At 38.9% G+C, this 25,881-nt stretch overlaps 1 protein-coding gene across 10 annotated transcripts in view; it reads left to right on the top strand.

Moving 5' to 3' along the window:
* Positions 1–685: 685 nt before the first annotated feature.
* Positions 686–25,881, top strand: part of kirrel3b (kirre like nephrin family adhesion molecule 3b) — a 164,773-nt gene continuing 139,577 nt past the window's right edge. For all 10 annotated transcript variants that reach the window (XM_041995107.1, XM_041995103.1, XM_041995102.1 and 7 more), the window contains exons 1-2: positions 686–1,143; positions 1,277–1,345. In XM_041995107.1, coding sequence (XP_041851041.1) covers positions 1,303–1,345 — 43 coding nt within the window. In that variant the 5' untranslated portion in view covers positions 686–1,143; positions 1,277–1,302. The remainder of the gene's footprint in view (positions 1,144–1,276; positions 1,346–25,881) is intronic.

The following is a 25,881-nucleotide window of genomic DNA, read 5'->3' as shown; positions in this document are numbered from 1 at the left end:
TTGGTTTATTTTAAGCACCACAAATGGTGGTTAAATTCTTTTTTTCTTTTGTATTAATCCATTACTGCATCTGTGTGGTTTAGGTTTAGATTAAGGAAAATATCAGGGCATTAAATGCATAAATAATTAAATGTAAAAAAAATCCTTTGGACTTGGATTTTCTTCAGTTTGCATTACAGCATGGGGTCTTAAAGTACAGCATATGCTATGTTTTCTTCTATATCTGTACCATATTTTGCATAAGACATGATCAAATTAAAAGCAACTAACTAAATATGGAAATGAATAAAATTGCATATATTTAAAATACACAATCTAGAAAATGTCATTAAGTATGTGCATTTAATTATTTTATGATGTCATGTGTGAGCTCCCTGAGTGAGTGTCTGTGAATTTAGTTTACCCCAATAAAAAAAAAGAATACTAATGAAAGTCCTTTGTCTTGAATGCTAATGTGGTCTTTATTCAGCTGCAAGGGTTTTAAAAATTCACTTCCATCCGTAGAGTCTTGGAAGAAAAAGACGAGGCAAAGGTCTTAAGTAGGAGGTGGGGGAAAAAATGCCCTTTTTGTTGATGTCTATGTTATTTGTAGCTATTGAGGTCTCAGTCCTATTCTCATTCTAATTGAGCTGCTCCCTCCTTGTTTCTCCCATGGCAGCTCTCGTTCCCAGAGTGAGAACCCTGGTCTTCCAGCCTCGCAGCCTCGAACTCAGCCTCAGCCACCGTGACAGCCAGGCAGAGGGCTGAGAGGCAGAGGAGAGAGGGAGTGATGGAGGGAGGAGTCTGTAGCTCTACCCCCTGAATGCTGTGTGAGTGGGAGAGTGAGAGAGAAAGAGAAGAAGGGAGAATGAGGAACTGGGTGAGGGAGGGGGTAGGGGGGAGGCAAGTGAGGGCTGAAGACGCTGAGAATGGATGGGCAATGAGAAACGGTGCGAGCGAGAGAGGAAGAGTGAGCGTATGTATTCTGAGAGTCAGCAGCGAGGACACAAAGTCTACAAGCTCACATCACCAAGAGAGCGCACGAGGCAGAACTCGCAGCCGGCTACTCTGAAGACTAACACACAGAGGAAAGAGCCACGCAGAGAGACAGAGGAGAGGAAGAATAAGCAGAAGAGGAGAAGGACAGAACACAGCCTTCCACTGGTAAAAGGAGACATCCACTGAGGGACTGTAGCATCGTCCCCCCCCCCAGCAGCACAGAGGAGCACTGTCTCATCTTCTGCATTTCTTTGTGCCTGCCAACTTCAATTTCACACTCGCCTACTGTTTTTCGTAGGTTTTGCCCTCTCCACTCCCCCAGTCATGATCCCTTGGGTCCTTCTGGTCCTGTGGCTCCCTGGACACAGTAAGTTTTCCAGACCAAGTTGCTAATTTATCACTTCTTGCGTGCTCGTGATTGCTGTGTGACTTGATGGCTTGAGAGCTGCCTCTCAGAATGTGTCTCTTGCTGTGATGTCTGAGCTTGTGCTACCATCTGTGATTTGAACTGCTTCTTAGTCATCCAGCGTGCAATGTGATGTCTGACGCAACAGAGACATAGAAGAAATTAGAGGAAAAAGTCTGTCTGGCTGTCCCAGTCTTGAGAAGCCATGATAAGATGTATTTTGCACTTTCCTCCATCAGTAGTGTGCTGTTACTTTCTGGCCAGACAAGTTGAATACTTCCTATGTGAGCTTAATATTCCTGTCACAGTCATGCACACACACACATACACACAAACAAAGCCCTCTAACCCCAGTCTAGTTCAGTCAAGCGTTCACTCCGGAGTCACATTGTTTTGAACTGACAGCCCTTCCCCACTGGGTCCAACTACGGGGGGTGTAGTTAAAAAAATAAAGAGAGAAAAAGTTAACAGTAAAGGGCTTCAGAAGGCAGACTTGGCAGCTCCAGCCCTTTGGACAGTATCTGTTGTTATTTTTATTCCTAGACGGTTTGCTTGTGGATTCAGTGAGGATAGATTAGTTGTTTCCCCAGATTGCCACCAGGTGGTTGTCTTTGGAAAACAATAGAAGTGAGTAAAGTACAGCAGAACTCTAACCCCGTGGTACCTGTGTGATGTTCAGGTGATGCAGGCAGCGGTGGTTTGTCAGTTGGCAGGATCCCGCCGGCTCGCAGTGAGCGCTCCGGTTTATGCTGCGCAGGGTCGGGCAAAGCCGCCACTTCTTTTCATAGTTTGACCCCGTCAGTCTGGGCCACATTCTAAGGAGGGCACTGACTGAATGAATGTGTGTGTGTCACTGCATGTTTATGTTGTATAGCTGTTTCCCATAGGGATTTGTAACCTTTTGTTTCAAGGCAGCACAGAAAAGGCAAAATTCTGTCTCCTTAAATCTGGCATGTCAGTTTGTTGACAGTCGTGTGGTAAGTGACAGCTCAGAGTTGGTAACACGCTGTTAAAACAGCAGCAACAAATAAATTTTTTTTAACAAGATCATCTTCTTCATGGCTGACTTAAGCTGTTCTACATCTTGATTTGTGTTTTATAACAGAACATTACTCATAACAACAATTTAGCTGTGATTGCATGTTTTGTGCTGCTTAATTTTCATGAAAAAAAGAAAGAAAAAAGGATTTCATCAAAAGACATCAATTTGAAACTGAATGGATTGTTGAAACAGGTCGCTTTCAGAGTGGATGTTTTTATTCATGACTTTGAATCTTGATGGGTGATGACACAGACTGTGGACCGAATCAGCACAGAGTAAGCTTGACCTGTCATGTTTGTGTTTACCGGACGTATAAAATACATCCCACACGCTGCTGTAGATGCTGCTGCTCCCGATGTTTCTGCTTTGCTGTATTCTGATTTCATTGTGGAGTCTTCCTGTATCATCTGTTGCAGAAATACATGATCAGTCATTAGTCTTGCCTCTTCCACTCAGGGAAGCATCTGCTAAGTTTTGCCTCCACAACTGACTTGTGCTGTATTTTCCTGCCACGGTGCATATCCATTTCATTCTGGGAAACATTGTTATATTAGACCCCAGCACTGCCACTTTAATTTACTGATATAAAGCACATGCTTATTTGGGTTGTTGGCCTTTATTCATTACATTTTCATTCACATATCATCACAGGTTGAGCCCCAGTTCTGGGAACACCAAACACCATATCTCATTTAGTGCCAACTGGAGTGAAATTGGATTGCTGCGCATTTCAGCACAGTTGGTTATTATCATAATATAAAATATCACTTTCTCTGCAGGTAAACAGGAGAAAACAACCAGCCTTCTCTTTGCATTCCCCCAGGGTAAAGAAGTGCTTCCCCAAAGCTTACAGTTGTACAAATTATGGTTCTGTTCATGTGTCGAGCTGGTGTCAGCAGAAAGCTGCAGAAAAAAAAAACTAAAAAAAACAATCTAGTTTTTATGAACAGGGGGGAAAAGGGGGAGTTGTGGTCATGGCAGTCAGATATTTAGACACAGCTATCCTGTGAGACTACCACCGGGAGAATGCGAAAATGAGAGAATGAGGGTAATAAGAAAAAGAGTTAGTCTAAATGCAGCAGCATGGAGCAGTTTCTTTTTCACAACTCTGAGAATTAAATGATCCAAAATGCAGAAGTTGGAGAGGGAGAATAAGAAGAGAGAAAGCTGTTGTGAGCTGCTATCCATCCTCCCTGTGCTGTTAGCACATCTAGGGCACCTTTCCTTTTTGCTGTCACTTCTCCATCCAGTGACAGATGGCACAGCACCAGTCAGGAGGATCAGGGAGACAAGTCTTAGGGAACACACTCACCTCAGGGCCAACTTGTCCAGAACCACGTCCATCTCGTCTCACCACTTCTTCCACACCTCCAATCCCACAGTGTTAACTTCACTTCAACTTCACTCCTCACTTTGCAAACCCTGACTCTTCTGCTAACTGTCCGCTTTCCTGTCCCACTCTGTTTCAGTTTTTTTTTTTTTCTTCTCCCATCTATTTTATCTATTGTCTGTGGGTGATGGACTGCCCTGTCGTTTCGGGTGAAAGGGTGAAATATGGGAGAGCACCATGACCGTGTGTTAGGAGAAGTAAAAAGATAATTGTCTGAATCAAGACTGTTATTAAACAGAGCCACTTTATCATAGTCTTGTACCAAATGTCCCACACATTAAAGAAACCATGCAATTAGAAAAAAACACATTATCAGTGTTAAGTAATCCATGTTTTTTCCATCATAAGACAACACGAGACTGTTTTGGCTTGTTTCTTAGACTACCTTAAAAACAAGCTTACCCCACTAGGGACAGGACTAAGAAGACCCAATCTTCTTAAAATCTCCTTCGCCTTCTTACCCCCCCCCCCTCACCTTCATTATCTCCCACCTCCTCATCCGTCTCCTGTCACAACGCCTGACTTTGCCACCAAGCCAGCCTAAGCTGTTTCTTAGTCCTGAAAAGCATGTCTTAGTGCCACCCCCCCCAACAAGCCTTCTTTCATTTACTGCTGTCCATTAACTGCTGTCTGACGACTCTAAATCCGCTTTTCATGGGTGGTAGGCTTTGATACATATTTCCTAACCAAAGTGTAATTAAATGTCTTTCCAATGTCATGTTTGGATGTGCAGATTTTAATAGACAGAAAAAAAGTTGAGAAAAAAGAGAAAGTGGGAGAGAAAGAAGTATCATAATTACATTGTTATGAATAGTAAGCAAGACACATTGCTGTCTAAAGCATGGATTACAAATATAATAATTCAGAAGTAATTAATTGAGTTATCGTTGTGCGATTTGAATACTAAAACCATTTTTCTGGCTTGCTGTTATGAGCTTTGCCATTCCACTAATTAATAACCACAGAATCCAGGCTAAATTTATGGTGATGGTTTATTTATTTATTTATTTTCGGAATTGTGCTGCAATTATTATACATAGTGAGAAACACAAAAGCATCCTTGTCTTGGACTTATGACTTTCCCACCATACATGACAGTCACACAGTGAATGACACATGATGTCATCAGCTCATGATGGAGCCTGGTGGCATGCAGTTTGTTTTCTTGTTTGTCCCATCAAGGCTAGCCAGCTTAAGTCACCTCAGCCGCTGTGCCCCCTGCTCATTTCTGCGCCATGATAGATTTAAGCCCACTGTAATCCTCCTGAGCCAAGTGCCCTGTTGGATATTTATGGTAATAAGTAAACATATGAATAAATAATCTTAGAGGATGCTGTTGGATAGCTGGGACTTGTAAGTCCCAATATTTTTCAGTGTTCGTGGCATTCAAATGAATGCAGTTTCTGAGAAAAAATCTCTTGTATTTTGATGGTAACATGTCAGAAAAAGATTAAAAAAATAATAATAAATTGGTTCATTTTAATGATTATGTTGAGCAACTAATATATGTAGAGCTGAATGTGTTTATGGTAATTTAAGGACAGTACTTCTAGTGACTGTGTTGAGGATGTAAGCTTCATTTCGAGTCTGTAAGGATTCAGGTCACACAGTACAGGCAAAATGATTAGTTTGAAGTCTTCTTGGAAAACCAGTCAACAATCTGCTTCTTGTCAACCAGTCAGTCAACAAAATCAAGCTGTTTACAGTTTGGGTTCATTATCTATCTAGAAGACCCTCTTCCCAGCCCCAACAGTTTTCTTTAATACCAACCAATCAACCCTGAGCCCCTCATCTCTTCTCTCCCTGTGACTCTGCTGCTGGATCTCATTCCTCTGGGATGAATTTATCCAGATTGGAGCACTCAGCAAAAGGGCATTATCCCGGATTACATGTCTGTTGGGCGGCAGTGTTAAGTAATTCAACCAGATGCCGTTGTGATCACTGGGTCACCTGTGAAAGCAAGGGTAGCAGCTGCACTTCTTCCTTCAGCTCTTCACTGTCGAATCTCCATCCTTCTGAGACTTTATCCTCAGAGGACAAGAAAAATGATAGTAGAAGTTGGTCACTTTTTTAACAAGCAATCGTGCTGTTAAATATAGAAAAGAGTGTGGAAGCCCTGTCTAACCCCAGTCAGGATTTTATTTGGTGAGAGATTATAGCATGGATTACTGGCTTCTAAATTGCAGTTTAATGCACATAAAACAACACACTATGTTTTCCCACTAAAGAAACTAAAGGCGCCTCCACAAGGCAGTGTGTGTGCTGTGTGGGGGTGCTGCAAGCAGCGTATTGGTGGATCATAATATGTTATTTTTCTCTTGAAAAGTGGCTACAGCTGGGCAAGAAGAAATATGTTAGTGGTTTTAACATGACAGTTGCTTTTATCTGCTAATCCTATGTCATCTCAGCTGAGGAGGATTTTTTTTTATTTTACTTTCCACTGACATCTGTGATTGCTTGTGGAAAGTAGGTGCTGAGCACGGTGGGTTTAAACATTGTAATGATAAGAAGTTTGTGCTATTCTTTATTGTCAAAATGTTGCTATGTAAAACTCCGGCATTGATAAGCCTTTGTTTTAGACGTGCAACTGAAACTATCTTTTTTTTTTTTTTTTTTGTCTCAGTTCTAACATTCAAAAGTTCTCAGGAAGGAGTTGAATCACTTCCACACTGTTTTTCTTCAGATTTACCTTAGAGGCATTCAGATGAGAAAAAGAAAAGACACTCAATCCATAAACCATATTATTACTAAATATAGAGTCAGATGTTTACTCATGTTTCTATACCACTGAGCTTAAATCAGCATGTTATCATAACAGATATGAAACAAAGACCATCAGGCTATGCAGGCAAACACAAGAGATGTGTAAACAAGACTGGTTTAAAAGAAAAGATTACTTGTTGCATTTACAGTTGGCAGTGAACATCAAATTTAAATTTATTTCTCCTCTTGGCAATATTTATTTTTCATTATTACTGCTCTTTTTTTTTTTTTTTTTGCTTCTATGTCTCTCAAGTATGTTTTGCCATTATTTGACTTCATTGGTTTAAACCATGAGTAATAGCATTCAATTGGACAGAGAAGTAGAACCGTCCTCATTACAGGGACGAGTCCGTAACATATCTAACGAGGTGACTAAGCAAGCACACGCCGATGAATGAGAAGAAAGTTGTCCAGAGGAAAAAGTACAACGTTTAACCAATAATTTGGTTCAGGAGAAGCAAAACGGAAAAAGCAAAACAACCAGGGATTGTTTATTCCTGAGTTTTCTTACCTCTGACCATCTTGGTGAGTTAAGTACAAGTTAGCGCTGCTAGCTTAAGTAGAGCACATGGTAGCCATGCTTTACATGTCATGCACTGTGAATATTAAGAAAACTTATATTTTTCATTTCATTAGATTTTGGATGAGAATAGAAATACGATTATATTCATATGTAGAGATATTTACATGTGTGTGTATGAGTTAAATTTCAAAGCTGTGTCCGATAAGGGTTTTTATTGTCATGGAAGCAGTTTTTTTCGCCCCTTCCTGTTGGTGTTTATCCAGATTGAATTCTTGATATAGGAATCTCTTCTCTTTGAGGAGATTCTAAGCCACCCTAGGAATTATCTGCCATAAAGAAGACCTCATCCTTCTCTTCACTTAGAATCCACTATGTGATAGGACCTCCCAGGACCACATAACATTTACCAAAGTAATATTAAGGATGCACCCAAGATATCTTTTTCCTCTCACTTGAGAGAAAGTAACCTTGAAAAAATGTATGTCTTTAAATTAAATTATTAGTAATAGAGTTAAAACAAAATTCTGCAAGATCAACATGCAACTTTTACCTCAAGAATACTAGATCTGTCTTGATCTAAGTTTAAGGTAGTCACACAAACGCACTTAAAAGCAAAATACTGCGACCTGTGTCGAGTTGTTGTTCAACCACTGCTTAAATTATTTGGTAGTAAACCAGCCTGTATACATCAATATGATTGTCAAAGGCTGGATTGGGAAACAGCCAAAGATGCATGCAGTACTCCAGTTCTGGAGGCACTTGAAGAATTGGGTAAGTGATCTGATAGTGACTTGCTGGTGTCTGGTAGGAAGTTTTTGGGACAGCCTAATATAACACTCAGATAAACTTACCTTTCTGTCCGCTTGCCTGTTTTCACCCTCATCTCTCTCTCTCTCTCTGCTTTCCCCTCCTACATCCTCATTCTTAACTGTGTACTAGGGATGGAAAGGTTGCCAGTCTGGACACTTCGCATGCATTCTGTTTCTCTCTGTTTATGTGTTGCATCTGCACTCTTACAATTACAGCTGCAAGCCTTCAGCAGCAATATAAATGCAAATCAGCCTTTTAATGTGTACAAGCAGAACATAAGAAGTCAGAAGCTTCTCACCTGTGGGTGAATGGGAATGTGTCTCTGCCTGCCATTAATACAGCCAGGAGATAGCGAAGAGTATTTTGATTTGTAAGCAAATCTCAGGGCTGTTGGATTTGTTTGGACTCAAATATAATAAAAGAGCACTTAAGGGAACAGTTGCTAAACATCATTGTGTGGGGCTGTCTCGCATTTCTCTCCACTTCTGTGTTTTCATTTTGCCATCTACATTCTTCCATTGATGGAAGGGCAGTAGCTACTACTAAGAGCTACGAAAACAGTTCCTTCCATCTGACATCAATGTTGAAAGGCATGGCATTTTTTAAAGGTGCTTTGATCGAGCACTCATACCAAAAATGATTTTATTCAGCAGAGCACATCTGACACAGTAGTAGAATTTACTCATATCCAAGTCAAACGTTTGAAATCTGGCAAGGGAAAAAGAAGGATGGGGGCTATAGCTTTAGAATGAATAGTATCTAATGCCAACACCCTCCCCCAACACTCTCATACCACTCTTTAGGTGGGCATTTTTTCCCCAGTGTTTTTTTTAACCACTTGCCAAAAAGGGGCTATGAGCCACCTGCTTTTCCCACTAAGATAATTAACCAGTTGGAAAGAAGGACCCTTTCACAAGTGGCCATTGCAGTGTTAATATAAGGGCTGGTATCTATCCTTCCCACACCCCTACACACCAAAACTTTTTTTTTTTTTTCTTTTACTGCTACCAGTGTTGGCGCTGTGACAACTTGTAATTGGCTATTTGTTGTTGGGAAAGGCAGAGCATTTGACACCAGCCTTAGAAACTCTGTGACTCTGGCTTATTAGTATGCACAGTGGGAATTGATCGTGGCTCTGTGTCATTGTAGTCTTTTACAAGGCAAAGCTTCATATAGCTGGACAGACATAAAGAAAGACACAAATGTTGCATACACCCACTTGCAATACCTAAGAGCTGTCTGCCAGAGTACAATACTAGATGAGAAATGTTCATGCATACAAGCACTGATGGCTGTTTGGCATTGGTACATTCCATAACCTTCTATAAATAAAGTTTTGCATTGATTCTCAAATGTTAATGTATCTTAATATAAGAATATAGCAGTATTGATTGTAGACTTGTGCTTCTGTTGTGTTTCAATATAATACTGCAGGGATTCACTGCCTGCTTTAATGTATGGCCTATTTTTAAACACAGTAATAATTTGGTGTCACAGGAAGGATCAGCTAAAAGCAATTTCTATTTTTTTTTCACTACTCTGGATCTCTGCCTCAGCCTACCTCTCAGAAGTCTTAGCCTCACTTTTACAATATCTTAAGTCCTTTCTGTGTTAGTTCAGTGCCTAAAGTGGATGTCTGAAACATGGGTAAACAAATCACATTAATGTATAATTATCTTTTTTAATTACCACTTCAATATTCACTTTACTGATTTGGAGGTTCAAGAGCTCTTTTCGCACTCTCTGATTTTAATTTTATTCTATCAAGAGCAATTTATTATTGTAGAGGCTTGCTTCGGCATTGGAAAAAAAATGCTAATGCACATTGGAGAGATTAAATGATTTGCTATCCTTTCAAATCTGTTGGCAGGGGTTTCAATCTGGCTGGCATCCTTGGGGAACTCACAGTGGTCATTGCTCAGTCCTTGGGGAACATTAGTGCAAATCACAAAGGAGCACAGAAGTCATTTTAGTTTTCCACTTTCTTTTGGCCATTTCCCAATACTAAATGGCAGCGTACCGGCTCACAGTAGAGGGAGGGGGTAAATGCCTCGCTTCTGTGTGCAACCTTTTAAACCTGATTTAATCAAATTAAAATGCCATGGTTCAGACCTATTTGAGACAACCAAAAGACAAACAGTTGAAGAGGAACCCGAGGGCCCTTTGGGTGAGCCAAGGGCATGGCCATCCATTATTTCCTGTGCAACCAAGACCACAGGGACGCAAAAAAATGTCTGTGATGCACGATGATGAACCGACACCACATCAGAGATTGGATTAGAGTGGCAAGAGTGAGAGAACCCTAAAAGCTATGGCAGCTTATTGAAGCCTCATCTAAAGCTATAATGTTACAACAGAAGGGCCTGTGTAATGAAGGATAAGTGAGCATCTTCCTGTAAAGAAGTGAGATCAGGCAAGATGGTTGGTCAGATTATTTTCCTTAAAGAGCAGGAAGTAGAAGCAGTCACAGTACAACTAAAATAAATAAATAGATAAATAAATAAAATAAAATAAAGTGAGTCAGTTTTTGCATCTGATAATGCTGCATTGCCATCCTCACAGGTGTATCCAGCTCAGGGACATGCAACATTTAAGTCTTATTTAACCTTTATTACTTAAAATGGTAAATTTCTAAAATTTGTATTTTCACAAAATACAAATACTATAACAGTCACGTTGCATATAGAGAGACAGAGAATGAAAACAAATTTTTTAAATGACTTTTATGATTTTGATGGAAAACAAAGCTTTTGAGATAAAGTTATTTTCTTATGTCCTGCAGCAAAGATGGCGAGGATTTTCTCCCGACTTAAAGACAATGTTATCTAATAGTAGAGGATGATAGTAATGACAGCATAATGCCCTCCAAGGTAAACAAACATATCTAGCAGTTAGGAAAGGAAGTGAGAGGACAACAAAGACAGAAAAAAAAAAAAAACTCCAAAGGAAGAGCGTTCTTGTCAGAAATGAAAACATATCTGTGTCTTGCACAGCCTAATCCTTAATACCAGTGTATTTGCAGTCTGAGTTGAGACTTTGTGTGTCTGTGCAAACAAGCACAAATGTGATTATTCCTCACTTTGGTCGCACGCTAATTCTATTACTTTACATTGTTTTCCTATCTCACGCCAAACAGCTTTGGCTCAAACTACTTCTCAGTGGTTTTTCAAAAGGCACACTGCTGTTTGCATTTGGCAGACTAACAAGAGCACTCAACTACATATTTAGAAAAAGAAATACCCTTGCATGACTTTTAACTTATGTTTCACTATGATCTAGTTGGGATGAGCCATTGCCCATGTCCCAGTACTGTGTGACACTGGCACAGCAGGGCATTAAAATGCAGCAGGGCATCTAAAGAGGATAGTAGCAGCACACAGTGGGATGTTCAGAGGTCTCAACCAATCCCCCCTTCACCTCCAGTGCACGGCTTCTAATCTTTCCCCAGGTTATGTGTGTGAATTATTAACAAGGCTTTCATTAAAAAATGTAATTTGCTCAGAGCAGCTGTACAAACTCTGACACATCCTCATTTGAAACGTGAAGAAACTATCACATGAATTTATGCCGGATCTCTTGCCGCCTGAAGAGTGTCCTCCAGATGGGTGTGCTTCACACTGAGTCAAGAGTTAATGGTTTAGAGTGCTGTCAGTCGTCACTCTTAGATGCTCCATACGTGCTTAATATCTTATATACTGTATCCCTCTCTTAAAGTGATATGAGAGATGTGTGGAATCAGTATCCTATACATTGAATAAAATTAATTCATACAAAATCCATTCAGGCTCATTTTAATATAGGATATCATTTCAAACACAAAAATGTTGTTTGTCCAGCTTTGGCTGAAGGACAGTCTTTTAAAAATGAGTCACATACATGTCTGAGAATCAATACTGCTGTGCTGCTTTTTGACAGAAATCAGACATCTTTTAGCTTCTCTCTCAGTTCAGACTCTTGATCATCTCCTCTGTATTAGAAATAAAATAGAGAGCGAACAGCTCTGCAATACAAGTGACTTTTAGAGTTCTGTGACTCTTTGAAGACTGCCAAACAAGTGTCTTTCATCTCAAAAACCAGCAGCAGCTTTGTACAAAAAGAGCAGGACAAAATGAGAGGGGAAGATAGTATCCTGGGCTTGGAAATGAAAAAGTTGCTTCTTTTTTTAAAGTTTCTTTGTGATTGCTTTCCCTCTATGCCCCCTACAAGAGAAATTACATACACTTTGTGCAGAGTTGACTGCAGGGCATGTGTCAAACAACAAAGGCTAAAAGGTACTATGCCTAAATCCCTCTTTTAGTTTGGTTGCTAATGCATCAGATGCATCATTTTGAATTTGTAATTCTGCAATATATCCATTTCATCTATAATTGTGATATTAAATGAATTAAAGATCCATATTTTATTAATAATATTTTAGGATAACATGATAATATCATGACGTGATTTCAGTTGATAAAATCAAAACATTATATATTGCAAATTGGGGGTTTTGTGCAGATTTTATAGTTTCTTACCTCCTATTTTAACAGTTCTGTAATTGCAAAAAGAGAAAGAGTATATTGACATTGTGATAATATCATTATTCTGACTGTTTTTGGCCAAGGTAAGTATAGTTAAAATCTGATAAGGCAGCTCTCCAAATTTAAAAAAACTTAATATTAAGGGAAAAAAAAGATGAAAGCAGAGTGTTGTACTTTCAGAAACTGTAATTTTTGAATTTATGGTAGAGCAGGAACAGTAGTATTCCTCCACTGAGACATGAACCAGATTTCAACCCAGAGCTCCCTGGAGGTGAGGGCCAGCATCTCTCTGACAGGACATCTGGTCCCCAAGCATGGCCACCAGGGGGTCGATGTCGCCACCTTAATTGTAATGTTTCTCTCTTCCTCCCTGTACAAAACTAGGGCAACTTTCCATAAAAGGAGAAGAGGAAAGGGGGGAGATGCTATTTGCCGGGCCATGTCGGCGTGCCACATCATTTAAGCTGACAGCCCTAATAAATTACAGCAACAGATCGCTGTGAACAAACAAAGCTTAATGGAAATAAAATGAGAATTAGCACCCAAGAAATAAAAGGAAAACAGACTGATATTAGTGCAAAGAGAGTGGATGAAAGAGTGCCAGACCTGCATAGTGCAGGCATTAAATGGAAAAAAAAATGCCACTTTTAAAGATAGGAAATGTTTTGTTCTCATTATTGTTTTTACTCAGAATGGAGAATGATGACAGAATCTCTGAGCAGAACACTGCTTATCTGGATCCTCAAACTCTTCCTCATCTGCTGCTTCTCTCCTACCTTTCTCCTTGTTTTGCCTTCCAGGAAAAAAAAAAAAAGCTTTAGATTGTTCTGCTCTTTAGGACCCTTGCTCCATCAATTCAGCCAGGCCAGAGAAAGCCTTGAAGCCGATGTCATTAAAATGCTTAGACATGTGGAAGAGAACAACAAGAGATGGGAGGAGGGGAAAAGGTATGTCAGGGGAGACGTTTGTCAGGTACTATCAGTATGAAAGTTGTCCATCTGGAGACCTTTTGAAGGAAGGCATGTCAGAGGAGACTCTTTGTGGAAAAAAAAGCCAACTGCAGTAAGAACTACAAAGATTGAAACTATTAAATACAGATAAGCCCAAAAAAGCATGTGACAATCCCATCGGAATTTAAAATTCTAATGCCAGAATGAAAGCTTGGCAAAGTGAACACATCGCTTCTGAAGACAGACAAGAATCAGAGTCTGAGTCTTGGCTGATTTCTGCCTATTTGACTGAATGCAGATAAAACTGATACAGCTCTGGCTTCTTTTAATAATTTGGCACCATGAAGGTCAGTCATAAACAGTTTAAACTGTCATGTGCAAATATCTTTTTTCTCAACACCTACTTTGCTTTTGATTTTATTTGTTAATATTTTGATTCCACTGTGACATCTTACAGACAGCCTATTTTGATTTATTATTTATTTACTTAGGCCTGGGCTTGTAATTATATCATTTTTTTTCTCAAACAATGAAACTGCTTGTTGTTGAACAAGCGGACCCTTTGGCTTTTCTATTCAATGAGAATCTCTTTAATTTCTGAGATGAAGTGCTTAAAGATGCCATGGGGGTGCTGTTGCATGGCTGAATTAAATAGCGAACCATGAGTGTTTTGGACATGACCCAGGGATAGCCAAGACTGTGGACATAGAATCCCATTGCTTTTGTAATGAGTGCTGTAAAAGAACTTTAGGGGTACGACACTATGAGACTCAAATCAAAACTAATTAAGAATTTCTCTCAATAACAATAAACCAATAAGAAGAACTGCTACTTCTTTATGCATGGGAACTTGCTTGAGGATGCACTCAGGATGGAACAAGAAATGTTTTTATGGAAGAGGTGTGTGAGACATAATGTGAGTGCCTTGGGGATAATGTACGTCCTGCTTCTTTAAGCCACGTTCTTTGCATATTCTTGTGGGTCAGCGTGTACACCTGTGTGCTTATTTGCATGCTTTGTGTGTTGCATGTGCTCAAGAGAGTTTGTGCACTTAGTGTTGTGCATGTGTGTGTGTATGAAGAAACCATGGTGGGCCTTCCAACAGAGAGCACTGCATTTCGAAAGGTGCCAGAATGAGTTTGTCACAGAGAGCATAAACTTGAAGAGAAAGGGGACTGCAGAGAGAGAGAGACTTTCCCCAGGCATCCAGAGTCTGTCAGACTGATTAAGTCACACGGCTGGAGTGAGAGTTTGGAAACTGAACCAGAGCATGCGAGGGAGAGCATGGGATGACAGCAAAGAAATAAAGAAATAAATAGCAACATGTAAGTATTAAAATGACGGCATATCACGTGTGCGCTTACTTATACCTGACCCTAGAGACTCATGCTGTTACACAGCATACCAGCCTACATCCCATCATCCCACCCCACAGCTCTCTCACCCTGCGGCGACGTAAAGCAGGTCAGGGCCATCTTAAAGTTCACAAAATGCAACATGACAGGACAACTCTAACATATGCCTGTATGACAGTGAAGCAAATAGATGACTGATAGCAGTGCACTGTGTCTTAAGGGGAAGAGGAAATGTTTGTCTTCATATTGCTTTTACTGTCTTCTCAGACATGCAAGAGAAAAATGTGGCACAAAAGCTGCAAGTTTTAGCTTTTCTTTCCATATTTCTCTCTCTTTTTTTTTTAAGATGGACACACAAAAAATCATCCCACTTGCAAGCTTGGCCTGTCTGCTGCTGTTTCTATATGTGGTGGAAATGCCAAGCACCTTCGGACCCTCTAGAAAGAATGACAAACAATCAAACCACATGGCAGTGTCATCCATCAGACTAAAAGATGAACTCTTGTTCTTTGTTCCAGGGACCCTGGCTGCTCTGAGATGCTCTAGTTGCTCTCAGTCTTTCTTCACCAGTCTCCCTTTGCCACACACTGAAGAGATTGCAGACTTGTTGGTGTACAGCAGATGGGCAGGATCATTAACAATACAAAGGGCTGCCCACATAGAAAATCTTTGGCATAAAGTGAAAATGAGAGTAAGGATTGCTTTCAGTAATGCCCTCAGTAAAACCAGGTATGTGGTAGATACTGCTCACTCGCTGAAAGGTAATAAAAAAAAAAAGAAAGAAAGTCTGGTATCTCAACTTTATCCTCCCACGACTGGCCACCCCCGTACTGAAATTAACATCACTCGTCCGCTCCTCCACAGGCTCTACAGTCCCATCGCTAAACCAAAGCACAATCTATAGCACCTCCAGCTCCAAATGCTAATTGCTAGGTATTCAAAGAGAGAAAAGCCCTCGCTGAATTTAGAGTCATTTAGCAAGAGACTGAGTTCAACACATCACTGTGATGCCTACGAGCTAATGTCTCTGGCAGAGAACTCTGGGAGTGTAGTGCCGAATGAAAACATGGCTTTCTCTGCATTATAATGCAAATTTAAACCTGGGCTTGGCTTTCTCAGTAATTACTATGGCAGCGCAAAACAGAACAGTTAATAGGTTCAAAGTATTCGATCAAACAAGAAACAAGCAAACTACCTTTGTAAGAAAATGTGGCTTTTGACTGTGTTCATAGCCCAAAATCAATGACTTTGGTCTTTGCACAGATTTTAATTTGTAAGACAAGAACTTGATTTAGCTGGGTTTATTTCAAAGGGAATTGAAAACAAATAGATTTCTCCATATTCAGGAGCACTGCAGGAAGTACTTGTTTCCTAAGTCTCTGGCACAAACAATGGGGGCAGTGTTCGTCTTTGATCAAAGGTATGTCTATGTTGATGACAATGAGAAATCTGCAGGCTGTCCCAAGAGGGTTGAAACCTTACGGTCAAAGTACACTTGTTTTTCTTGCCCAACACCCTCTTCTTTACAGCTGCCTCTAGTGTTGTTGACTCCTTTTTTTCTCCTTTTTCTTTTTTTAAGCATCAAAAGCTGATCGGCACAGAACTGAAACCTGTGATAACAAATTTTATGCCCAACATGTGATAGAACATGTAATAGACCAAACAAGCTGATATTTTCTCAATATACAGGAACATAAATTAATTAACTTGCTCTCTGAATGTGCCAGTTACTGGAAGTGTATTCTTCTCCTGCTTTTAGTAGCAGAAGTGATCTCTGTGAAAGGCCAGTTTGTCCCTGTTGCTGTGTCTCTAGTTTTCTTCAGGCCAAACACTGACACTTCATTGCACCCTCTTTCTGTGCTGTATCTGCAAGACAGACGTAAAGAGCAATCCTCCATGACTGGGGATGACCCTGGTGCTGCGGCTGGGTCAAGGTCTGGCCTAGTGGCACCAGCTGGGGCCTCTCTGCCACTTGCAATACATACTTGGATAACATCCTACAAGTGCACACAGTGTGTGCAGGTCATAGCAACAGGCATTTGAAGACCAGTGTCAAGGTCTCTGATCTATTATTTCCAGTGGACTTTGTGATACCTTCAACTTACTGAGACAAGCCTGATACGTAGAAGGAGTGGCCACATGATGCAGTTTTTGTTTTAACATACTGTGACCAAATTAAGACTTTATGCAATGAGACTCACCTGAATAAGGCTTTCATTAATACTCTAATTATACCTGTAGAGCTAAAATAGGTGGGACACATTCTTTGTCATGGGAGATGACGCTTAAAGCATTCAATAATAATAATAATGGAAAAATATAATTGTTGAAAAGTCTATTTAGTTCACAAGAAAATTGTCTCAAGGGGCCATAATCATTACCGCACAAGGTAATTTCATGGATTGTACAACAATTGTTTAGAGCTTTACAATTAAACCTGCATGAAACATTCAACAAAAGGACGCTGAGTTAAGGTAATCAGATTATTTAATTTTCCTTTTTTTGTCCATATATATTTGATAGATATTTGCTTGCTGTTTGTATAAAGTGTTTTTCTTGCAGTATTGAACTTTTGACATGACTGACAATAAAGGCTTGGGACACCAAAAAAAAAGAAAAAAAAAAAATGCAGGTCCAAAAAACACAGTTTGTGTTGAGGTAAAGTTTTTTTTGTTCAGATAAAGATTCACTGAACATATCAGGATTACAGATGGAATTTGCCCTACAAGGCTCAACATTTATAGTAGATGATTGACCAAAACTTTATGTTAGACACTGCACTGTATTTCCATGTTTAGTCTCACTGTCAGTTGGTCAATAAAACAATAAAATATAACAGTGTAATGAAAAGAATATACCCACTGAGCCAGACATGGAGCCACAGAACCGGCTCAGACTCTTTAATCCCAGCACCACTTTTTTCTTTCACTTCTTCTTGCAGAGTGCTCTGAACCTGCTGTGAAATTGAATTTTCCATCCCTGTGTGTATGTGAACCAGCCAAGCACTGCATTGTCAGAGTACTCAATTAGCTCCCAAGGCGGAAGCCAAAATGTTTTCCAACTGCAAATGTATTCTTCACTGGGCAAGCTCTTATTAGCATAATGCTTCTGTCCCTATAGCAAAGAGTGAAAATACCTTCCCAAGGTTAAAAATTAAAACAATCCAAAGCCTTAAAGGATCCTTCTTTACCATGATATTATCCTATGTAGGGGTAAAGTAGCTTTCATCATACAATAAATGTTAACTTTTGCCCAAAAGGTCTCATCAACACTTGTAAACTTCTATCCTGGTGTGTCTGTGGTGATGTATTGAGGTGCTGGCTTTTATCCTGCTTCAAATTATATATATACATATATATATATATATATATATATATATATATATATATATATATATATCTATATATATATATAAACTTGTTCAGAAGTTAAATGCTCTTGTTCTATTTTGTCATTGTATAAAAAATAGAACATTAAATACATGAAATCTAGAGAACTCAAGAGATTCGAGCCTCAAAGACCTTATAATGTGGTCTTAACATTGAAAATGAATCGTGTTGTTTACGAACATGCCAACACTGAAACAGTTGGCTGGAGTGTTAGGAATAATCTACACTGACAAGTAGCTAAACAATTTCTGACAAAGTGACATTGAAGTCATGCAATCACACAGACTTTTTTTGTGTACTCCCAGCTGAATGGTTGAAAGGAGGCCAAAAAAAAACGCAAGACAAACAAGTTCCAGCAACTGGATACAGTAGCAATAGCAACTATTTCTTCACAGCACACACATTCGTTGTTGCAGAGTGGCTATGTGGCACTAATGCGGTGGATGTAGAACAGACAGGGTCAGGGGGTTGTGATCATTTGTCAGTGCCCTATAGTGCCCCCTCACTCTCATTACTGAGGTGCCAGCGACTCCATATTTAGAGCTCCTATGTTTGTCACCTGCCCTGGGTCTCTGTATATCAGCCTTAGCACACATATATCCACAACAGCTTCCACCACACAGAAAAGGCAGAGATTTCAAGAAGTTTGTGGTCGTGGGAGTCTCACTCACACCCCATCTGGGTGTAATTTATGCCCACAGCCTTTCTATACCGTCCTGTTGCATAGGCAACAGAGACAAATTGTGGCTCTGCCTGCATGACCTTACGTAACTAGGATGTTTGGTAATGTTAGGTCACATTTGTTTGTGGTTTTGGTTTTCCTATTTTTCCATTTTATTTAAGCCTTAGCCCGACCACAGACAGTTATCACATTTAATTTTTTCAAATTTATTCCAAGGCAATCTAATAATGAACCCTCTATTCATTTTAAATTGAAGCATCTGTTTTAGTTTGCATGCATATATTATGGTTGACAGAATTATCTTGCACTCGCTGCTTAACACGCAAAGTGTGAAATAGATAGAAAAAGAAAAATACTGTTAATGAATTAAATTGATTTCCTTCATAGAGCTCTTGCTATTTAATTTGAAGCTGAAGCAATTATAGGGATGAAAAGATGAAAATGAATGACACTGTCTTTTATTTATTTATTTTTTTAGTGTGTTTAAACCAAAGTTGCTAAAAGGATGAAACTTAAAATGCATTCAGTTTTTATTGTGTCTATTTCCCCAAAGGCTGGAATTTAAACTGGTTATATGAGCAGAGGTGAGATTTGATGTGTGTAAGTCTGTAAAGGTAGGCGTTTGTATAAAACCTCTAAATTAACCTTCCTGGGGCTTTTAACAGAGCACTAGATTAGCACACCCTCTGTAAAGGGAGAGACAGCACCAGGATTAACCTTGTTTTAAATATGCCATGTGAGGAAAATTGGTTGACCTTAGTGTGACATAGCTTTGGACATACCATCAGACTCAACAGAAACTAGCTGTTAATGGACTTCACAATGCCAAGAAACACCCTGATGACATATGCTCATTTTTGAGACTAATATTGTTTGCCTTCCAGCACTCACTACTTGCTATTGCTTCAAATTAATTTCATTCTTTGGCAAGTCATTTTGGCCCCTGTCCCTTGGCAGACCTTCTCTGAAGCAGAATGTGTGTTTTTCTCAGATTGGTTCTGATCTCATTTTTTTTTTTTTTTTTTACCTGCTCTGATTTCACCTACATTAGCAAGAATGACAGGAGTTGGGAATTTTTACTATATCACACATAGCAAGACAAAATTACTCTCCAGATGTTTCATAATGTTCATAATGTCAATACTTGAACCAAGAGTGGACATCAGGAGATACAGCAGAAACTGGGGGCGATATACTTTTAATCCTCCCCATTAACAGAGCTCATAGCCTGAGATTGTGGCTGTTGGATTCTTTATTTGAGATGAGCTGCATTTCCTGAGAAATTTGAAACGGGCTGATGGAGATCAGTGACAATACCAGATGGATTATCGTGCCCAAATCACAGCCATCTGCTCTCAATCTCCACCACGATCTACAGGCGCTAACGTCAATCCCTCCCCAATAAATCCTTAAATCCTGACAATCTGTAGCACTCAGCTTAGGACCTCTGTTAATCCACCTTGCAAGCCCACATTACTGGACAGGAAGGTACAACATACACTGGACCTATAATCCATTTGGTAACTAAATTTGGTCCATTTTTATACCACTTTATACATTTTTTATACCCCTTTCAATCAACAGATTGCATAGTCAGTTTAAAGCAGTGAAGTCAGCACTGATTCATACAGGTAGCTAAACCATATACAGTTTAGTCCTCAGTGTCTGTTTATTCAACAACAGCTAGAACATTAATTAAATATCAGCAATGCACAGTTGAACTGCAAAATAAGAAGACTGTAATTTTAAGATGCCTTCACAGCAAACCTTATGTTGATGGAATATGTTAGCTTCATGAAAAGATGCTTGTTTGGATTGTATAATTTATATTTCCACAAGATAAAATCAGACTAATGCTATGACTTAATCATTGTTTTATTGCACCATCAGTAAAGTTGTACCACTGAGGTTGTGTGTTACTGGAAACAAAAGATCCTCGTCTTGTGGCTAAAGGGCAATATCAAGGACCTGAAACAGCAATTGGCCAGCTGTTGAGTTTGATAGGATGAAGTATCTTGATAAATGAAATGTATCTTGACATTTCTTGATGAATCCACTCTGCAGCAAACTTCAAACCCACTGCCCAATATTGCCTGGAATCCTACTGTTTGATTAGTGTGCCCGCCACAGAGGTCAGTCACTAATATTTTTTTTATTGAGCTCTGACATGGAAAGTGATAGGAGCAAACAATAGACTAAAAAAAAGAAGAAGAAAGAAGCAGTTCCTTCTTGACACCCACTCTGGATTTTGCACATGTTCTGGTACATAAACTGCACAGTATCTTTCAAACGAATCACTTGATTTGTGAGTCTTGACTGTTCTGGCAAGAATAAATTGGATCTCTGCAGTGTGATTCATGTTCATGCCAACCATGGTGTTTTTGTAAAAGCCTCTGCTGATATTTCCTTTTATATATTGTAAATCTGTGCTCATGAAACATCATTCTATAACTTTATCTTTTCTCCTAGATTCATGTGAAGCTCTTTCTGACTCTATACATGCCATTGCAAGAAAAGGATTTTCTGCACTACTCTCAACATATTTTCCACTGTGGAGAAGTAGGGTATAAAGCATAGGACCTTTTGTCTCACATTAATAGAAGCAGTAATAGAGCATCATATTATCTCTCTTTTTGGTTAGGACTGCTTGTTATTGGACTGCAGTGCACTCGCAACCCACATGGCACTTTTTTTAGGATGCAGGACTAACCTTAAGAAGTGGTGTGTTTTATGCTTTACTTATCCTAACCAAGTAGTGCCAAAACATAACCAACCAATTAATATATATATATATATATATATATATATATATTTATTTGTTATTCTCTGTTGGGTTTTTACTTCTAAGTTCTGTCACCTGCTACTTTGTGAAAGATTCTAGGCTGACAGTTTTAAAGTAATTTATTAGTATATTATTATTAATGATTATTAAAATAAAAGTTAAAAACTTTTATCCAAATTATATTTTCCCTTTTTAATCTAGAGCTGCTATAAATATTTTCAGTTATAAATGTGACAAAAACCTGTAGCGTTAAAGATTAAAAAGTCTTTTGGCAATTTATAAAATAAGTAACCCAGTTAGATAAGGCTTTTTCAGACTATTATGAAACACACTTTGTCACGCCAAATAAGAAGTAATGTCTTTTACTTATGGAGCTGAAACTCTGATAGACCACCACTTTTACATTAGCTTCACAAGATTCTTCAAATCTATCTTTGTTTTCTGAGTTTCTCCAACCACGTTAACTTCTTTTCATCAACCCATTTTAGAATAAAGATTCTGCCATGAAGTGCACCTAAAAAAATACCATCTACAGCATCTGTTGCTGAAAATATAAACAAACAGCAGATGCTGGCAACTATGTGGGATTAGCCCTTGAAACAGCCTAAAAGCATCACAACATTGCAACAGTGTTAGGATACATAACTACTTGAGGACATGACCATACATCATTTATTTGATCTAACACTACGGGATAGGGAGAATATGAAAAATGTTCAGTATTTAAAATGTTATTTTTGCATCTTTTGAATTTTTACTTATTTTTTTCCAGTACATACCTCAGCAATAACTGACAAGAAAAAGCTAGACCTTGATGTGTTCAGTGTGTTTTAGGAAAAACACGATAAGGACGGGCATAATCTTTACTATGTAGACACTAAATCTTTAGTTTGAGTTGGGATTGCTTGCTTTGCAAAAGGTAAAGCAATTATGTTGGTGGGGTGAAACAGTGTGGTGTTCAGTATGTATGTTTGGGGGGGGGTTGAAATAGACAGAAAAAGAAAGCTAAAAGCAGAAATATCTAGTTTCTCTGATGACACATCAATGTAGATGAGTTCCTCTGTGAACACTAGTAAATACTGAACATTATAAACACCCTGCAGGCTGATTCAGAATGTCAGGTGATATATAATCCTCACACATGATGCAGTTAGCATGTCCTTGTATTACAGTACTATGTTGCGTGTGAGCCCATCTGCAATCACAATGTGTCACATACTTCTCTATAAGCCCCCAGGGAGTCAGACTAATGCAGCATATAACATTTAATGTTTTTGTGTTCAATCAGCAAAGTTTTCATTTCCAAAAAAAGACATGAACTTGTTTTTAACCATAAACAAGTATTTTTCTGGTGCCTAAGCCTAACCAAGCACCTAGATTGAGGGAAACAGATCAAAGGGTGTTTTCACACTGGGTTTATTGCATTTTACTGGGATAAAACAATCATCTCTTATGATAGTTGAAGCAGGATCGCAAAACAAACAAGTTCTACAACTTATCACACTTAGCTGTTAGTACAATAGCATTTTTCTGTGCATCTGATTCCACATGTGTACAGGATTTCTGTTATTCATTTTTAATGGTTATTTGATTTCTCTTTTTTTCACTGAAGAATAACTTGAATCTTTAAAAACTGATAATGATGATTAAAACCAATGTTCCTTTGCAAGACGAACAAATTTCATCATCATGTCTTAAAGAAAAGCTGAAGCAAAATAAAAGAGCAAACTAAAATTAGATTATGTGTAAGAGTAAAACATCAGATAGACTAATAGAAATTAAACACTTTTTTTGTGGAAATTTCTTGAATTGCATCGAGAACATTGAGTACTATACAGTTTAAAGCTATTTTCTTGAGACAAAAATAAGCACAAAACCAAATCATTTAAGTAATGTGACATTTTAATGATAAAAAGGTATTAAAATATTATAATGTGCACGTTAAGCGACTGATTGGACCCTTATAGGGAGTAAACCTTTTTCAAGCACAGCAGAAAGGAATTACCCAAAAATCCTGTTCATGTGCAACATGCACTGCAGCATAGTTGCAAAGTCAGGGAAAGCATTTCAAGTAGTGGGACACCAACGACTGTTCTTCAGTGAAGATTATCTACCGCCAGCCCAAGAGCCATCCATTTAAGTGACTTTATCATTACCAGGCACAGAGTATGGATCCACACAGTGAAATAGAATAGCAGAGAAACTAATGGCACTTGACAGATACTGGTACAAGATAGCCTGCTTATCTTAGTATTATGTGAAAATAAGGCATTTTCCCAGATTAAATTGTGTGTGGTGGAAATATAGGGCTAGTTGTGGTGGGCATTTTGCTGGGGGAGTGGTGGTAGGAAGGAGTGATGGTGAAGTGAAGGATAGAACAGAATGGAACTACCCACTTTGTCATGTTCAAACCAGTAATTTGTAATGGCCAGTTAAGTGTTACTTTCCATTCCTGGAGCAAATATCCTCAGAAGAACTGTGAAATGTAAAAGAAATGTGATTTTTAGCTTTAGAAGTTGAAATAAATCATTGGCATTACATTCCTATCCTATTCACTCATATATTCACTTGAAGGCAATCACACCTCCACAGCAGCACTTCCCAGAGCAATAATTTTATCGGTGCAACACTGCTGTGAACACACCACGCTAAAATTAATATAAAAGAAAGAGTATTAAGGCAGAGTAACAGATTCAGGAAACTACAGATGTTCATGTCTTATATGATGAAATGCATGCTATCACACACTGCTTCAGATTTTTATTACATTTCTATATGTTAGTTAAATGCAGATAGATTTTCCAATCTCTGAAGGTGGTCTTCTCAATTGACAAGCAGTGCGAGTGACAGCAGTGTTGCAAGCCTCCTTAATGGTATGCATGCTGCTTTCTATGAGGTGGGTGGTTCCACCCTCTGATTGCTAATTCCAATTAGTTGCGATTCAATTACACAAGGTCAGTGACTAAATCAATCTTTGACAGAAGCAGCTATTAACTGAGAGGTACCACTCAACATGCACAGAATGCATTTTTTTTTATTTCCTCACCAGATACAGTTGACATAGATGAATATATAGGAAGGCCATCCTATATAAGCTTCTATTTCAGAATCATCTTGTGAGGTAACCACTTTGTCATGAATTATGAACTGAAGAAACAGTGGTGTTATTACTATTATTTATTTATTTATTCATGTTTTTTGGCACTGATCTGAGACTTGAGTGAGCAGCACCGGAGATTGCATTACCTCCCCATTGGCTGTTTACACAGCCTAAGTGATAAGAGAAATTACTTGGTAAATAACTAAGACGTTCCTGTAAGCTTCCCTCCTCTGACTCTGTTTACGTGTGTGTGTGTGTATTTGATACACTCATCCACTAAACTGTTCTTAATTAACTGGGTGATTGTTTTCACCAGATTGGCCCCAGTGATTAGGGAGTGGGATGTGAGGATGTGTGTATTTGTGTGTGTGTTTCAGTTCGGTTTGAAGGTTGCTCTGATGAAGGTCACACTGGAGGAGAGCCTCATTAGATGTGTAAAAGAAGATATGCAACATATCAGTATCTCTTCCTCTGATGCTGTCAGTCTTGCTCACTGAACACTGTCATTAAGGTGAAATCTGCTTGTTTTGATTCGATGAACAGTTTACTGAGGCATACTGATCTGACTTTGATATTACTTATTATAATCTTAAAAAAAAAAAACAAAAAAAAAAAATACATGTAAATCTTCAACCCATCTATATGATTAGGTCATTTAAATACACGGTGGAACTCTCTGCTAAACATCCCTACAGAAAATGATCTTTTGACTCTCAATGTCTGCAATGCATTATGCAGTTTCCACCACAACTGCACGCACATGTTATTGGTTCTCTAATTTAAAGCTGCAGAGATGGGTGATGGGTTCCCTGAGCTCTTTTTTTTTTTTTTTTTTTTAACTGACAAAGTGCTTTTATATCCTCTGCAGCGATTGGCAACCATTAGTGGTCTCCTTGCTATCATTGCAATACTTTTCAATATCATAACTCTCATAGCCATATGGTTGGAGTTTTGTATGCCCCTGAATGGCAAAAAGCAATCCCGCCCATCGTTTTCCACTTCCACCTACTCTGTTTCTTTTGAATTTAAAAAGCGGTGTAATAACACAGCCTGAAAATCAAAGCTCACCTCACTTTTCCTTGCTACCAGATTAATCTGAGGCACTCAGCATGAAATTAAGAATTGATTATTGTAAGACGACCCTGCTTGGTTAACTCGATTCAGTGGCGTTCAGTCATACGGACTGACACA

Source organism: Melanotaenia boesemani, chromosome 9 (assembly GCF_017639745.1).
Source record: "Melanotaenia boesemani isolate fMelBoe1 chromosome 9, fMelBoe1.pri, whole genome shotgun sequence".
Taxonomy (NCBI): domain Eukaryota; kingdom Metazoa; phylum Chordata; class Actinopteri; order Atheriniformes; family Melanotaeniidae; genus Melanotaenia; species Melanotaenia boesemani.
This window is presented reverse-complemented; position numbering and strand designations above follow the sequence as displayed.